Source organism: Phoenix dactylifera, chromosome 7 (assembly GCF_051530095.1).
Source record: "Phoenix dactylifera cultivar Ajwa chromosome 7, Ajwa_hap1_PhDact_Kaust_v1.1, whole genome shotgun sequence".
NCBI classification, from domain to species: domain Eukaryota; kingdom Viridiplantae; phylum Streptophyta; class Magnoliopsida; order Arecales; family Arecaceae; genus Phoenix; species Phoenix dactylifera.
In genome coordinates, this window is record NC_143196.1 from 32,617,727 (window position 1) to 32,634,087 (window position 16,361).

General features: G+C 40.8%; 1 protein-coding gene across 1 annotated transcript; it reads left to right on the top strand.

Moving 5' to 3' along the window:
* Positions 1 to 336: 336 nt before the first annotated feature.
* LOC103713089 (glutamate decarboxylase 1-like) lies at positions 337 to 5,470 on the top strand. The gene is made up of 7 exons (XM_008799863.6): positions 337 to 1,015; positions 1,094 to 1,298; positions 3,448 to 3,648; positions 3,744 to 3,958; positions 4,276 to 4,529; positions 4,616 to 4,668; positions 4,783 to 5,470. Exons 1-7 carry the CDS (start codon positions 930 to 932, stop codon positions 5,254 to 5,256), a joined length of 1,488 nt encoding a protein of 495 aa, XP_008798085.1. The 5' UTR covers positions 337 to 929; the 3' UTR covers positions 5,257 to 5,470.
* Positions 5,471 to 16,361: the final 10,891 nt, after the last annotated feature.

The window sequence follows — 16,361 nt, forward strand, 5'->3', positions numbered from 1 at the left end:
GCCAACATAAGTCTTTTTTTTCTGGATAATTTTCTCTATATTTTTTTCACATATATTTTATCTTTGCCTTTAGTTTTTTAGTTTCGAAAAATAGTAAACAGTGCATTTCACTAAATTGCACAACAACGAATCCAGCTATCACACCCTTCCAAATGTAGGAAGTTTTTTTTTTTGGTGTGCTAAAGTAAAAGTATCATACATAACGTGTATGAATAATATAGGAGGTTTCATGGTGCAGCTTTCCTCAAGGTAACTTGTAACATGATATTTTGGCACCGTAAACCACCTGAAACATTGCGGAGGCTTGACATTCCGACAGAATACTTGATTTTTAATACATTCAAAGATTCCAAGAAAACGTGCCCGAAGCTTCCCGTGTGAACTCAAGCCAGCGAAATGTCAAGAATTCTTCGCCGTATGCCAAGTTCTAATCTTTTTTTTCCATGTTTCCCGTCGCTACGTGTGCCTTCGTTCTTGTCTGCCGTGAGGGCACTCCACTCGTAAAATCTCACGCATTTACACTTCTTTTTCAAGAAAGAACGGTGCTTTCCAGATTACTAAAATTCCGGGTATAACCAAGGTAGGAGGGTTCCCGACGAACCTCCTACCCTCGGTTTTCGTCGTTCCACGCCGCTTCGGCCCACGAACTTTCCCAAACTCGCGGTTGACAAATACCACTGTGGTCTGAAGTTTCCCACTCCAGAATATGATACCGAGTCCTCTAAACCACGCCAGCCTTCCTGCCCCAGTGCGAGCAAAGACCATTTCCCCACTATTATCTTAAAAAGGTGGCCACGGTAACTAAGCAAATCTCACTGCCTCTCCCCATTTCCCCTATATAAAGCCTTGATTCCCCCTGTTTTCCATCTCCAAGCCAAAGCCCATTTCCAATCTCCGTTTGTCTCTCCCCTTCTACAAAGAAGTAAACCATGGTGCTCTCCAAGACTTCGTCGGAGTCGGACGACTCGGTCCACTCCACCTTCGGCTCTCGCTATGTCCGAACGGCCCTTCCAAGGTGAAGTGAATTCTCCCATCCATCCACTCTTCTCTTTGTTGCATGCGTACGGGGTGTTTGATGGTGAGTTTGCTGTAGGTTTCGAATGCCGGAGAACTCGATACCCAAGGAGGCCGCGTATCAGATCATCAACGATGAGCTGATGCTCGACGGAAACCCCCGGCTCAACCTCGCATCGTTCGTGACCACATGGATGGAGCCGGAGTGCGACAAGCTCATGATGGCTGCCATCAACAAGAATTACGTCGATATGGACGAGTATCCGGTCACCACCGAGCTCCAGGCAAGAATTTCTTATTCCTGCACTTATTCCCCTCTCTAAAAACGCCCAAACCCGGCTTACTGCGGGATAAATCAAGACCATCTATTTTTAGCTTTCAAAAGTCTCACTTATTCCACGCTCTAAAAACGCCCAAACCCGGCTAACGGCGGGATAAATCAAGACTATCTATTTTGACCTTTCAAGTCTCTGAATAAGGAATTGGATCTCTCCTACATACTCATAAAATTGGATCTCAATAGTTCTGCTGCTTCCATTATTTGTTTGTTCTTGGGCGGTTTTCTTCCAGGTGGCGAGCAAGTTGCTCGATCGTCAAGATCGTATGGAATAAGTCAAGGAGTCCCCATCTAATTAATTTTGGTGGACCCGTGCAAGGTGAGGACCGCAGTGTCGGCCAGAACAACTTGCTTTTTGATTGGAAAATGGGCAAACCCTCACAAAAGCTCATCTCTAAAATTACGTCCAAAAAATTTTGTATTAAAATTAATGGATTAGATATATTAAAAAGACGCTGATGTTAAGAACTTGTTTTAATTCTTATAAATAAATAAGGTACTGTATATACTTAAGATTAGTGTTGGGCATGCGTGGTGTATTTAAATCTCTAATCATGATAATAATAGTAGTTATGTTGGTAGATTTTGACAAAACACAGATAATAATAATAAAAAAAGAGAGGTTTTGACAAAAGACAAAGAAGGTTGGGACCTCCGCGGAAGGGTCAAAACAATACGGGGCCCACTTGGCAGGCAGCCATGTGATGGCGTCTTGGTCTGAGCGTCTCGCAGTGGTTTGGAAGTGGGTGGAACGGATTAATTGCTTCCATTGACAACTGTGAAGGAACAAAAAAATAATTAAAAAAAATGAACTAAACTGTACCAAAAGAAATATTATGTCAAGATAAGATTTTTTTTATAGGAAATTAAGATAAGTTTGTAATTAGAGAGCCTATAATTAGAGATGCTCGTGTGCAACTCGATAAATGGTGTCGGGTTGGATTTCTCTTCAAAAACATGAGACAACGAAAGACATATTATTCTAACAAGAGGTGTAAATGATATTTGAAAAATCAATAATCCAATCCAATTATTTTATATAATGATATATGAATTTAATTTAAATCTTTGATAGTCTTACCAGATCAAACGCAGATTTACTTATGTTCAAATTCTCAAGCCCTATAACTTGGATACATACATACACATACGTATAGAAATATAAAAAGATTAGCTGTATAACTTGTATTCATTCTTTTTCTTTATATTTGTTCATTTTAACTCCTGCCAATGCCATGTCAGCTCCAAATTCTAGTTAGCTCTTAGATTTTGATTATTTTTCGATCAAACAAAAAATGATTGGATTTCCTTCAAAATAAAGAAATGACTTGCTCACAAATTTTCAATACATTTGTGACATGCGATGCCATTTCTGAATCTCAAAAAGTGTGGATCCGAAGTGAAAACATAGTTATTTTCAGACCAGGATCGGAGGTGCAAGTGAACCGGCTAGCCCCGATAGAGTCAGGTATAGAAGAATTGAACCTAACATAGCTGTTTGGGGCCCATCCAAATCGTTCTTGTCAGGTGACACAAGTATGCCTGCTAGATTTTTCAAAAAAATTGCCTTCTGGTTTCATTAAACTAGAAGCTGGTTTGTTGGGCCTTGTACTGATCTAGGTGAAGCTGGCCCAAAGCTAAGGTTTGGGTTTGGGCTGAGATCAACGATACCATTTCTAAACTAGAGTCAACATGTATGAGTTATAACAATACAATTGTATCTAAAATTTGTTTTGATGATTTTGTCTTCCTTGCTTTTAGGTGTCAGAGAATTCCCATGAGTTTAGGTAGTGTGATCATATCATGATAGAACAACTGTGTCATATTTGAATTTCATTACTATATGGCAGTTGTTTCCTTAGTTTATAAACCATGTCCAAATTTCCTGGATTTTAACATTTAGATGTCATAAAATTCCCAGAGAATGAATGCATTTGTAGCCCATGTAGTCAAGGCATTAGCAGCCAATAAGCTGCGAAGTTTGCAGTATGAAGAGTTTGGCTACATTGGCTACTATATACCTAGTAACATTGGTTGCTGATGTTTTACTTCAAAAAGAATAGCAGTAATTTTAATGTTTGCACTGGCTCATGCAGAACCGGTGTGTGAATATGATTGCCCACCTCTTCAATGCTCCTCTTGGCGAGTCCGAGACGGCAGTAGGAGTCGGAACTGTGGGCTCCTCCGAAGCCATAATGCTCGCTGGATTAGCCTTCAAGAGGAGATGGCAGAACAAGAGGAAGGCTGAGGGAAAACCATATGACAAGCCCAACATTGTCACTGGCGCCAATGTTCAAGTAAGCGAACCATTCACCAACTGATCTTATCGATCCTGTTTCTCCTACAATCTATAATATCTAACGTTTTTATGCACTAATTATGGATTAAATAGGTTTGCTGGGAGAAATTCGCTAGGTACTTTGAAGTGGAACTGAAGGAAGTGAAGCTGAGGGATGGCTACTATGTCATGGACCCTGAGAAGGCTGTGGAATTGGTAGATGAGAACACCATTTGTGTCGCTGCAATCCTCGGTTCAACGCTCAATGGAGAATTCGAGGATGTCAGGCTCCTGAATGACCTCCTAGCAAAGAAGAACAAGCAAACAGGGTAATCATACTCAGTTCCATATTTATTAAGGCTCACTCAAGTTTTTAATTTTTCCAGTTTCTTTCTAATCATTCCTAATGCTCATACCACTACCTATTGCATGCACGAGCAATTGCACAAACGCTTAAAATAAGATCTCTGAATAGCGAACTGCACTCACCAAAATTATGCAGTAGAACTTCATGAACATGCTTGATAGCTCATAGGAAGTCCTTCTTCCTATAATTTTTGTGGACATTGGTTTATTATCATCATTTCTTAGTGTAATATTTGTTGTGCTGTGGTTGTTATGACTCAAAGCCAGTGATAAATTGCAGTTGGGATACACCTATCCATGTAGATGCTGCGAGCGGTGGATTCATTGCCCCATTCTTGTACCCTGACCTTGAATGGGACTTTAGGCTACCACTGGTGAAGAGCATTAACGTCAGCGGGCACAAATACGGTCTCGTGTATGCTGGCATTGGATGGGTCATCTGGAGGAGCAAGGAGGACTTGCCCGAGGAACTCATCTTCCACATCAACTATCTCGGAGCTGATCAACCAACATTCACCCTAAACTTTTCCAAAGGTACTAACTCCACCTTCTCTGTCTATTCCACTACGCAAGTTCATTTGCTATGTTGCTAAAGAATTATCTTCTCTTACTATTTCTAGGCTCTAGCCAAGTCATTGCGCAATACTATCAGCTAATTCGCTTGGGATTCGAGGTAAGATTCCATTGCTTGTATGCATCAAATATGATAACAAGAATATTAGCTGCCAGTAATGCTGGAGTTTAATGTGCAATGTTGGCTGACCATTCCTTCACTGCATTGCTGTAGGGATACAAGAATATAATGGAGAACTGTCAGGAGAATGCCATGGTGCTCAAGAGAGGCCTTGAGAACACCGGCAAGTTCGACATCATCTCAAAGGACAATGGCGTGCCTCTGGTGGCATTCTCGCTGAAAGACCGAAGCCGGCATGATGAGTTCGAGGTGTCGGACTACCTGCGGAGGTTTGGATGGATCGTGCCGGCATACACGATGCCACCTGATGCACAGCATATTACTGTGCTGCGCGTTGTCATCAGGGAGGACTTCAGCCGAACGCTGGCGGAGCGACTCGTGCTCGACGTCGTGAAGGTGCTGCGTGAGCTCGATGCGCTGCCTTCCAAGCTGCTAACGCCAGCAGGGATCAATGGGACGAAAGAGAACGGAACCGCGATCAAGAAGCATATGCTTGAGACGCAGAGGTCTGTCGCGGATGCATGGAAGAAGTTTGTCATGGCCAAAAAGACCAATGGCGTTTGCTAGAAGTATCTTAATGTTATCAGACTGATTTGATACTGTCGTTTCCCCGCCTTGTCAACTATATGATTTAGAGATTTTTATCGACCTGTATTGGTGTTACAGTGGGCAAGACAAAGCCTGCGGCTTCTGCTACAGAGTTGTCTTATGCCTCTGTTGGATGTTTTTTTTTTGCCCACAAATAAGTAAAGATGGGGCCAGAAATGAGAGGTCTTTTTTTTTTTTGAGCCAACAGAAGTGAGCAGTCTCTCCAGCTCTACAACGGGAGTTATGGTGCATCATCATGAGGGGAAAATGAAACTAGCCCCCAGAAAGTGTGGATTTGATGCCCATCTCTTAAGCAAACTGAAAACCATCTGGTGAACTTGAGCAGACCTAGCCAATATATCATGCTTTGCCCTGGGTGACAGAGTACAGTTTGGATCAGGTCAAATCTGCTTGAAGCCTTCAACTTGAGCTAAGCTGGTGAAAAGCAAAAGACTTAAGAGGTTGTTCGGTGTCTTGTAATTGGAGCTGCATGCAATTCAAGTTGCAGATGGGTTTGTATAAGGTGAGAATAGTCCTAGAACCGCTTAAGTAGGTATCCTAATTAAAAAAGATGATCTCTCCTCCTTTTCTTCTCCTATTCCTCCTCAGCCTTCACTCTCGAGTCCATCATCGCCACCACCCTCGTGTTGTAGCCAATCTCCACTACATCTGGGAGGCCCATGACCATCTCCTCCACCTCAAACTTTATCATATATAAGGCCTCTCCTCTTTCTTCCCTTTCTCTATCCTTGCTCGCTCTGCTATCAAGGCCTTCCTTGTCGCCGCTCTTGATGTCACCACCCACTCTAGTCACCTCTAAGTGGCTACAACCACCTCCTCCACCTCTGCCCAGGAGCCACCCAATGCATTTTGGGGCCTAAAGCGAACTTACTAAAATAGGCCTTTTTTCTTTCTGTTTTCTTTGAGACCTTTTCTGCGCTTGGGCCGGCCCTACCTCTGCCTCCTCCACCTCCACCCCTCTCTTTCATCTTCTCCACCCTACTCAAGGCTTACACTATTATCCTCTCCATCCCTATATGGATGCCCGGATTCATGCCCTGATCCTATCAACAACAGCTTCAACATAGACCTTTTCGTCCAAGATACCTTCATTTCGTTGTACATCGAGCATCTTGATCTAGCATCTACTTGTAAGTTGTTTGATGGAATGCCCATTACAGAGCCTCTTCTTTCCCTAAACTTTTCTCCAAATACAGTAAGCGAGCTTCCTTACAGTCAACTACTGCAATACTATTCAAGTTGCAGTGCAACTTTAACTACATAACTTCAAACAGCCCGTAAAACAGCCTCTGTAGACCAACCTTCAGATTTTAGTTGATATAACATCTCGGCACGGTTTGCTGCTTCTTCTTCTAATTATTTTTCTTTAGTGGAGGTTATGATGACTTGGTTTCATTCAACTACCAAAAGCATTTGCAGACATTGTCTATCACAAGCTTTTGCTTCCATGTTTAGTTTAAGTAAACTTAACTCCACTTCATGAAATAATTTATTCACTGAAAATTGATCCTGGAGCCACATAATCTAAATTACAAAATCTGGTAAATTGCACTCAAACTTAGTGGAAATGAAGTTTTGAGTCTTGACTGAGGAGCAGAACTAAACCACTCCTGTACCTGAGCAAAACTTATCACTATTCCTAATAAATCTAGTAGGAATCTTGATCTACTATCGGCCGGTCACAAATTCACCCAAACAGTATGGAAGAAGTTCAGGAGGTAAAGACTAAAGTCTTCATATCCTTACTATATTTTTGATACAAAAATGTCCTCATATTCCCATTCTAAGAATTGTTTCTACACCAATTACTCGATCTTTTTTTTTTTTTCGAAAATGGAATTGGATTACCTAGACATAACCCAGAAAACACAATACGTTGGGAGAAACAACCAGAGGCATTCCAAAAGATAACTGCGAAACAAAAGAAGGATCCAACGCACACGATCATAGAAAAATAAAACAAATAGAAAAGAGAATGCCAAAAAGAAGTATCAGAGAGAGGGAACAATGCCTAGGTCACAGTTCTATCTATAGTTAAGAAGCTACGATTTTTCCAAACTCCAGGAAAGAAATAGAGGGTTGATAGAAGCAAAGGAAACAGAGAGCTGGAGAATTGAATGGTCATATAAGAAACCCAAGGAAGAATCCGAAACGCAGTTCTGTCTACAGTCAAGAAGCTCCCATGTTTCCAAGCCCTAACTAGCTTCATTAAGGAAATGAAGGAAAACTACAAAATTCTCCAATAAAGGCCAGGAGAGCGGAAACAAAGACAAATGAAAGCAAAATTACAGACCTTGTCTTGTTACAGGTCATTGAAGACATTGTTAAATCCTTGATGCTGATTGCAAGGAATGATATCTTGCCATGAGTCGATCAAGAAGACTCGTCCTTATTACCAAATTCAAATATGTGTCACTGCTAAGAAAACTCTTCCACTTCAACCAGATGTTCCATGTGACCGCTAGCACCAAATTATCCCAAGCATGCCTGTAGCTCTTGAGGTGAAAGGAGGATCACCATTTTGTCCATAGTTCTCTGATGGTCATCCTGCTTGATCGGTGCCTTCCCACAGCTCCACTGATCTTCCTTCAAATTGAGTTAGAGTAGGAGCAGCTAATAAGTAGGTGGCTGATGTTTTCAGTGTTTGCTTTGCAGAAAGGACCATAAAACATAGCATGCCAGCCTTTCTCGTTCCAAACTTCCCCTGTGTTTAGGTTATGTTTGATAGCTAACCGCACAACTATCTTGAGCTTATTTGGTGCAATAGCTTTCTAGATTCCAGGTGTTATCGACATAATTGATGAATCCATAAAAGGGTGACGGTCAGTCTATTGATGTGATGGAGGATAGATGGGTGACCGAGGTACCGCTTAGTCGTATGCCGACCATGGTGGACTCGACGAGAGTAGTTGGGTGGAGGGTCAGTGACCTATTGGATGCTGAGGGAGGACGATGGAGGGAGGAGCTGGTGCGGGAGGTGTTTGGGGAGCAGTTGGCAGAGCTGGTCCTAGCCCGAGCGACCCCGAGGGGGGGGGAGGCGGATAGGTTAGTATGGATACCGTCAGGGCGTTCACGGGTGCGAGCTAGGGACCTTCATACAGTGATCAGCAGGGAGCCAGTACGGCAGATTGAGGGGCGGTGGATATGGAGGATGCGGGTCCACCCACGAGTGGCACTTTTCATATGGAAGGTGGCGTGGGGCTGCCTTCCGACCAGGAGTATGTTAGCTCGACGTGGCATGAGGATCTCTCAGTGTTGTGAGGTATGTGCAGATATTGAGGAGACTGTGGAGCACGTCCTGCTGCAGTGCCCTAGGGCTCGCGATATATGGAGTCGCTCTCCGATATCGTTATCGGCTTCGGTGGTGTCAGCGCAGGATCTGATCCAGTGGCTGAGAGGTTCTATGCGACGCCCTAGATCTGTTGAGGTGGGGATTCATGTGGCCTACCTGTCCTACCATATATGGTTGGACAGGAACACTGGCATTTTTGAGGGGAGGAGGGCGACTCCGAGGATGGTGGTGGATCGGGCGGCGAGGCTTGCGAGGGAGGTTATCGGGGCGACTTCGGTAGTCACCTCTGGGCTGGTCAGGGATATCTGGGGTGCTCATCACGCTGTCTCAGCGCCACGGTTTGCGTATGTCTCTTGGGCACCCCCACCCCCTGGCTATCTCAAGGTGAACTTTGATGGCAGCAGGTCGGCAGATGGTTTGTTTGGAGGGGTCGGATTTGTGATCAGGGACCATCTTGGCAGGATGATAGCAGCAGGAAGACGGAGCACGCCTGGATCTACAGTGGTTGGAGCAGAGCTGCAGGCAGCCTGGGAGGGTATATCCTATGTGAGGCAGGTATACGGGGCTGTGCGGGTGTACCTCGAGGGTGATTCTTCGGTGGTGATTGATTGGATTCGGGGTGTGGATCGGTTTGGGGATGGCCATCCCCTCATCCGAGAGTCCCGTAGGATGGCTCAGTTGATGGCTGACTTTCGGGCAGCGCACGTGTTTAGGGAGGCGAACCGGGCAGTAGATTGGGTCGCCTCCTTTGTCGCTCGGCACTCAGGTGGTTTTTTGTGGACGTCTCGTGCAGATGTCCCCCCACAGTTGTACTTTTTACTTTCTTGTGACTTGGAGGGCTGTACTCAAATTCGAACTATATGAAATGAGTAGCCGTTTTCACCAAAAAAAAAAAAAAAAAAAAAAATGAATCCATAAAAGGAGATGATAGAGTATATTTTGGTGCCAGTCCTCTTGTAAAGTGCTTGATTGTTGTTGTTTCTAGTTCTTTGAGTTGTTTAGAAGTCCTCTAATCTCTTGAAACTCTTCATCTGATCCAGAAGGATCACCAGACTCGATGTGGACCACTTTGACCATTATGAGTATTTAGGAGGATCACCATGTTAGAAAATATAAAATATATAAATAAATCTACCTCATCCTATGAGCTTAAGCTTTTAGGAAAAATGGTGATATTTTAGGAAAAATGGTGATTTGAACATGGTATCGGAGTAGAGGTTCTGAGTTCGAACCCTGTCTCCGCACTCTTTAACCCCATTATTAAAAAATTTCACATGTTGGGCTCGCCTATTAAGAAAAATTCGGCCCACATGTGAGGGGGAGTATTAGAAAATATAAAATATAAAATATATAAATAAATCTACCTTATCCTATGAGCTTAAGCTTTTAGGAAAAATGGCGATTTGAACACACCAAACTCGATGTAGATCACTTTGGCCATTATGAGTATCCAAAAAGATTATCAAACTCGATGCGGAACACTTTGGCCACTATAAATATTTAAAAAAATTACTAAACTCGATGTAGAATACTTTAGCCACTACGAGTATTCAGGAGGATCACCAAACTCGATATAGATCACTTTGGCCACTATGAGTATTTAAGGGGATCACCAAACTCGATGTGGAATACTTTGGCCACTACGAGTATTCAGAAGGATCACTAGACTCAATATGATATATTTTGGCTACTACGAGTATTCAAAAGAATCACTAGACTCGATGTGCACTACTTTAGCCATTATGGATGTCTTGAAGGATCACCAGACTCGATGTAGATCATTTTGGCTACTACGAGTATTCAGAAAGATCACTAGACATGATATTGAATATTTTGACCACTATGAGTGGGGCTGAATAGGGTTTAGGAGTGAGATCCGCTACATCGGAAAATCGAGTGCAGGCCAAACTTCCAGATGCCATAACTTAGTCATACGATGTCCGATTGAGATGATCTATTTTTGAAATTGGATATCTTTTCGAGATCTACAACTTTGGGCCAACTTTCTTGGAGGTTGAATCAAGCCTAAATTCTATTATTTAGGCTCCAAAATGGACTAGTCAAACCAAAAGTTTTTTTTCAAGTAGACTTTGACCGGGTGTAGCTCTCTATCTAAAAAGAATCAGGCAGAACGGCAGATACATAGTTGACGTAGAAGTCAATATCTACCTCCTCAAAATTTTTAGCTTTTTTAGAATATTTCTACTAGTAATATCTATTTTAGGAAAGAGAGTCCTACTAGATTTAGAAAGAAGAATCCAACCCAAATTGTGTTAGGACGGACCTCACATTATAAATAGAGGCTATGTACCTCATTTTTAATCATTAATAAAAGAATATGAGACTTAAAGCCCTATACTTTTGAAATTCTTTTATCTTCTTCTAGTTATTTTCTAAGAGATTCAAGTTGAGCGAGTCGAAAAAGTTCTTCCTTCTCCCCAATCGGATCAGATTGGTATCAAAGCTTTAGCTCTCTGCACCTATGGGAGCCTTAGTGCATGCTCAAGGTGCGCGAACAGTACAAGCAGTCAGAAGGAGGGCTATTCATGCTTGAAATATATTGAAGGATAAAAATGAGTATGGTTGCTAGTTCAACCTTGATAGATGATGAGATAATGAAACATCTCACACAACTAGAGAAGAAGATAGCCCAACTCACAGAAATTATGTCTCAATTGGCGATGCCTTCAACATGAACACCAACAACTCTATCTTCAAGCAAAATCAAGTGGTTCAACCACGAAGCTAAAAAGCAAGCATTTTTCCATCTTCAGTTTTGATTTAGTAGGAGCTAAATCTCCTAAATAAAAAAACTCTGATTCAGGAGGATTATTGAACTCGATGTAGACTACTTTGGCCACTACGAGTATTTAGAAGGATCACCAAATTTGATGTGGATTACTATGGCCATTAAGAGTATCTAAAGAGATCGCCAAACTTGATGTGGAACACTTTGGCCACTATGAGTATTTAGGAGGATAACCAGACTCGATGCATAATACTTTAGCCACTACAAGTATTTAGAATGATCACCAAACTCAATGTGGATCACTTTGGCCACTACGAGTATTCAAGAGGATTACCAAACTTGATGTGCAATACTTTGACCACTACAAGTATTCAGGAGGATTACCAAACTCGATATGTAATATTTTGGCCACTACGAGTATTTAGAAGGATCACCAGACTCGATGTGGTCCATTTTGGCTGCTACAAATGTTCAGGAGGATTACCAGACTTGATGTGGATCATTTTGGCCACTACGAGTATTCAAGAAGATCATTAAACTTGATGTGGAATTCTTTGACCACTAAAAGTGGGACTGGACAGGGATTCAGGAGTGAGATCCACCACATCGAGAAGCCGAGTCATAGACCAAACTTCCGGAGGCCATAACCTGATCATACGATGCTTGATTGAGATGATCTTTTTTTTTTTTTGAAATTAGATATCTTTTCTAGATCTACAACTTTGGGCAAACCTCTAGGAGCTTGAATCGGGCCGAAATTCCATTGTTTAGGCTCCGAAACGGACTAGTCAAATTGAAATTTTTTTTTGGAATAAGACTTTGACCAAGTATATTTCTCTATCCGAGAAGAATTAGACGGAGCGACAGAAAGTATGGTTGATGTAAAAATCAAGATGTATCTCCTCAAGAACAAATCTATCTCTTATAACCCTTTTATAAGGCTATTCAAAGGGTGGCTCTTCTTGAGAAGATCAAAGTTTTTATGCTGCTAGCTTTGAAAAATAGGTCGCACACGGGAGAGATTTTGGCATAAAAAGGGTGGGGTTCCTCTTCTGGTTGCTCTGTGTGGCAATAATGCTGAAATGGTCGCGCACCTATTCCTAAAGTGCCCCTTTGTCAAAAACCTCTGGTTCACCTTGAAGATGCAACTTAATATTTAAAGGTGGCCTTCTAATATCCATGATCTTTGGACTTATTAGCATTGAAGGAAGATCAAATCCAAGTTGAGAAGAGCATGGGATCAACTTATCATGGCTTGGCATATTTGGTTGGAGAGGAGCTTTAGAATCTTTCTTGGTAGAAAATCTTCTATTAATACAACCCACTCCGAAACATTGTATACCTTTCAAAGCTAGAGAAGTTTGTGCCGTGGAAAAACAAAGAAAAGCCATCAAGCTCTGATTACTCCCTTTGTTCATTGCTGCAAATATTTGGTCTCTAGTCCCTTGGAACTTCTTCTTAATTATCTTTATTTTGCACATTTTACTCTATGCAATAAAAGGAAGTTTCTTATTTCCTCCACTTTATAGTCAAAAAAAAAAGAAAACTGATACATTTGATATTTAGAATTGGCATCAATGTTCACAGCCAGTAAGACTTAACAATTCAATATCTGAAATATCGACACCTGGATTAATCACTATCATTTAGCATATCATCCTTGCCACGTGTAATGCATATCAAGGTTGATCATTCCACATAACTCACAGCACAGTCACCTCAATTTGTTTCTTAGTATCATTGTCTTTTGGCTAGCGGATCATTGGCTTTTTTGTGTTTCTTCCATATGGATGTTCCTTTGATTTCACGCATACCTTATTTCTAAAATCCCCATGATTCATTGTTTTCCATGGAATTGGATTCTGAATTGGTGTGATAGGCATCATCATCCACTAACTTTTGCCGCATGTTGCTTTATTGAGTAGTCTGCAAGTATTCATTCTTTCTTCCCCAATGTTTTCTCAAGCGAAGACTATAATCAGTCTATACTTGTCGTTTTCAGTGAGATTGTGACCAGTTGTTCTAATCACCTTTACTTCTTGACTTCCATTGTGTTTATCAGCACTTCTGCTGTATGAAATGGATTGCTTTCCAATGTTTAATTGCATAACATCCATAAACATCAGTAAGGGCATCTTTTCTCCAATTCTAGATCAACATTGATTGCAAAAGGGTTCTGATATTGTGGTTTAGTATGAATTATTTTGTTTTGGATGCCTTTAACATGATGTAGTCAAAAACACCTATATATGTTGGCCCTAACCATTATCTCCTTGTGATCATAACAATTGGTTGAAAAGCTTAGTCAAATTAATATAATCTTATGCAAACAACTCTCGATATTTGATGTGGATAGAATGCCAAACTAGATGTGGCAATTGCTAAAATAGACACCACTGTTTGCAACTTGTCAAACAAAAGATAATGGTAAAATTAGTTGGATAAAGGTGTCAGATTCCATCAATCTTAGTATAGAATGAATTTGAAAGCATGTATCCCTTTCACCTCCTTTCTCTGTACCTAATACCAAAAAACAACTAGGGGAGATGCATAACTGTTGAAAGGTTAAAAAAATCAAAAAATCAAACAGGTTTGATTTCTATAGCATAGAAATGTCTCCTAAGGAAATCAACCATTCATTTTCTATTTCTATAGCATAGAGAAATAAAATTAGTGCCAAAAACTTCCTACTCTTTAGTCTCCACATAGAATGTGGAATTGGGATACCACCTATTTATTTATTTTAGGCTTTTAACCCTTGGTAAGGAAATAAAGAGATCTTTCTTTCATTAACATTTCGATGCAGAATGTTTCATAGCCTTTTTTTGCCTACATTTGCATAGGTCCCTTTTTTTTTTTTTTGACAAAACCTAACTAATTAATACCAGTTGTCACCCGATTCCATTTATCAAATTGGATAAATATGATTAGTTTTATGGAAATTCAATTGTAACGAATTTCAGGGAGTCTTTCTGACGGTAGGAAATGATTAATGGTCTTAGCTTAGATTAATATAATTCCAAGATGCTTCCCAACATCAGCGCCTTCATATGGGACCCTTTTCCTTAAAGAAATGGTTCGAGAGGCAAAACATAGGTGAACGAAAGTATGTGGTTAGGTATGGTAGGTATTCTGTTGGAATGAACTCAGGAATATGTTGATTTCAGTGGGTCCAACGTAGGCCTCACATTGTTCATCAGGTTGAAAGCTTAATATAACTTCTACATCCAGAAACCCCCACCCTAACCCTAATCGTAGCCTTAAATCCTAGAGATTGGCCTCAGAGCTATCTTTATCAGAAAAGCAAAATATCCTGGACCATAGAGTTTGAACAAAAAGGAAAGTAGCCACATTTTAAGTCCTGAAATTAGGGTTTTTTTTTTTTTTGAGAAGATTGAAGTCTTGAAATTATGGTAATTAATCATTTCATTTCAATAGGCTTTAATGCACAACCAATATTAATCTCCAAGCCATAAGTTCAGGTATTTGCATTCTTTAGAATGTACTTCATGCGGTATACAGCATGAACTTGGAAACTAGTATTTGGCATATTGTCCCACCATTATATATAAGTGCGACGCATGCATGTGTTGATTAGGAATTCAGATGCCTATATGTCCAAATGGACTTGACTTTTAGCTTACTGTTCCCAAACAAGGTGTGTAGGAACACTAGGTTCTATCATAAGCCAAGGAAACTGATTTGGTGGTCTACATTTGAACTAATTCGCCCTTAAAACAGATGTTTTTGTCATAAATCATTGCCTATGCAATGTAGATAAGACTCTTAACATAACTTTCCAAGTCTATGCCACTTTAGGTCTTGTAGATGGGAAGAACAAGGCCAAGCCTGATACATATTTTCATTATAAGCAATAATAAAAGGCCTTCATTTTATGTAGGAGAGGAAATCCATGACCCAAGAACATCTCTGCTGTTTCCTGTTTCTGTCATCCTAAAGTAGATAAACAACCCAACAGATTTCTTCATTTTAGAAGATAGAAGGTTCATCTATGTAGAACAAGACAAAAGAGAACGGAAATCATCGTCAACGGAGGATGTTTCATTCGAATTCCCCAATCGGCATTCACACACAGAACAGAGAGATTGTACGGGAAATCCTGAGACTAATACTAGTAAGACTTTCTCGGCTAGTCTAGGGCCCTAGACCTGGCGGGGAACTACTCCAGCGATAATAAATTCTAATCCATCAGTGCCATAGATAAATGGGTCCAGCCTTAGTAGAAGTGGGTACCGGCACTGGGTGGACGGTCTATCCGCCCTTAAGTGGTATTATCAGCCATTCTGGAGGGCAATCTCAGCTAACAGAACTTCTGATGAGGGTCACTACCAGAAAACACGCGTATAGTGACGGGAAATTAGTGACGGACCGTTATCAGTTACTATTTGTGACGGATTAGTGACCGACAGAAATTTGGTCACCGTGGTGTAAACTTAGTGACCGTTTAGTGACAGACCGGTCACAGAATGCGCGGGTAGGATGGGCGCCAAATCTTAGTGACCATCATAGTGACGAGGTATCTGTCAGCAATATGATAACCAAAATTGCAACCAGACAGTGACAAATGCAGCCGTCACAAATATAGTAACCCTAGTATTTAAAAATTTTTAAAAGATTATTTTTGGCAGTAACAGATTATTGACAAAAATTTCTGTCACCAAATTTAATTTTTAATTCCAAAAATATTAAAAATATTATTTTTGAGTAAACCTAAATTAAAAGAAAAGATAAAAAGAGAAATATCCAAAATGAAACTAAGTGTGCCCGCCGTTCCGCCCAAATTTCTTCGATAATCCAAATTCCAATCACTCTCTATAAAACTCAAATTTCTTCTTCTCATTTTAAAATCTCATGGTGTCGGCCATGACCCATTTGCACTCCTATTGCAAGTTTTCTGCTTTATAGAATTTTTTTATCATGCTTTATAGTTCTTTTTTTTTCTTTTTTTTTTTTTTTGCTGAGAACGGGTGCTTCATACAGTACGGGTATGAATACACCCAA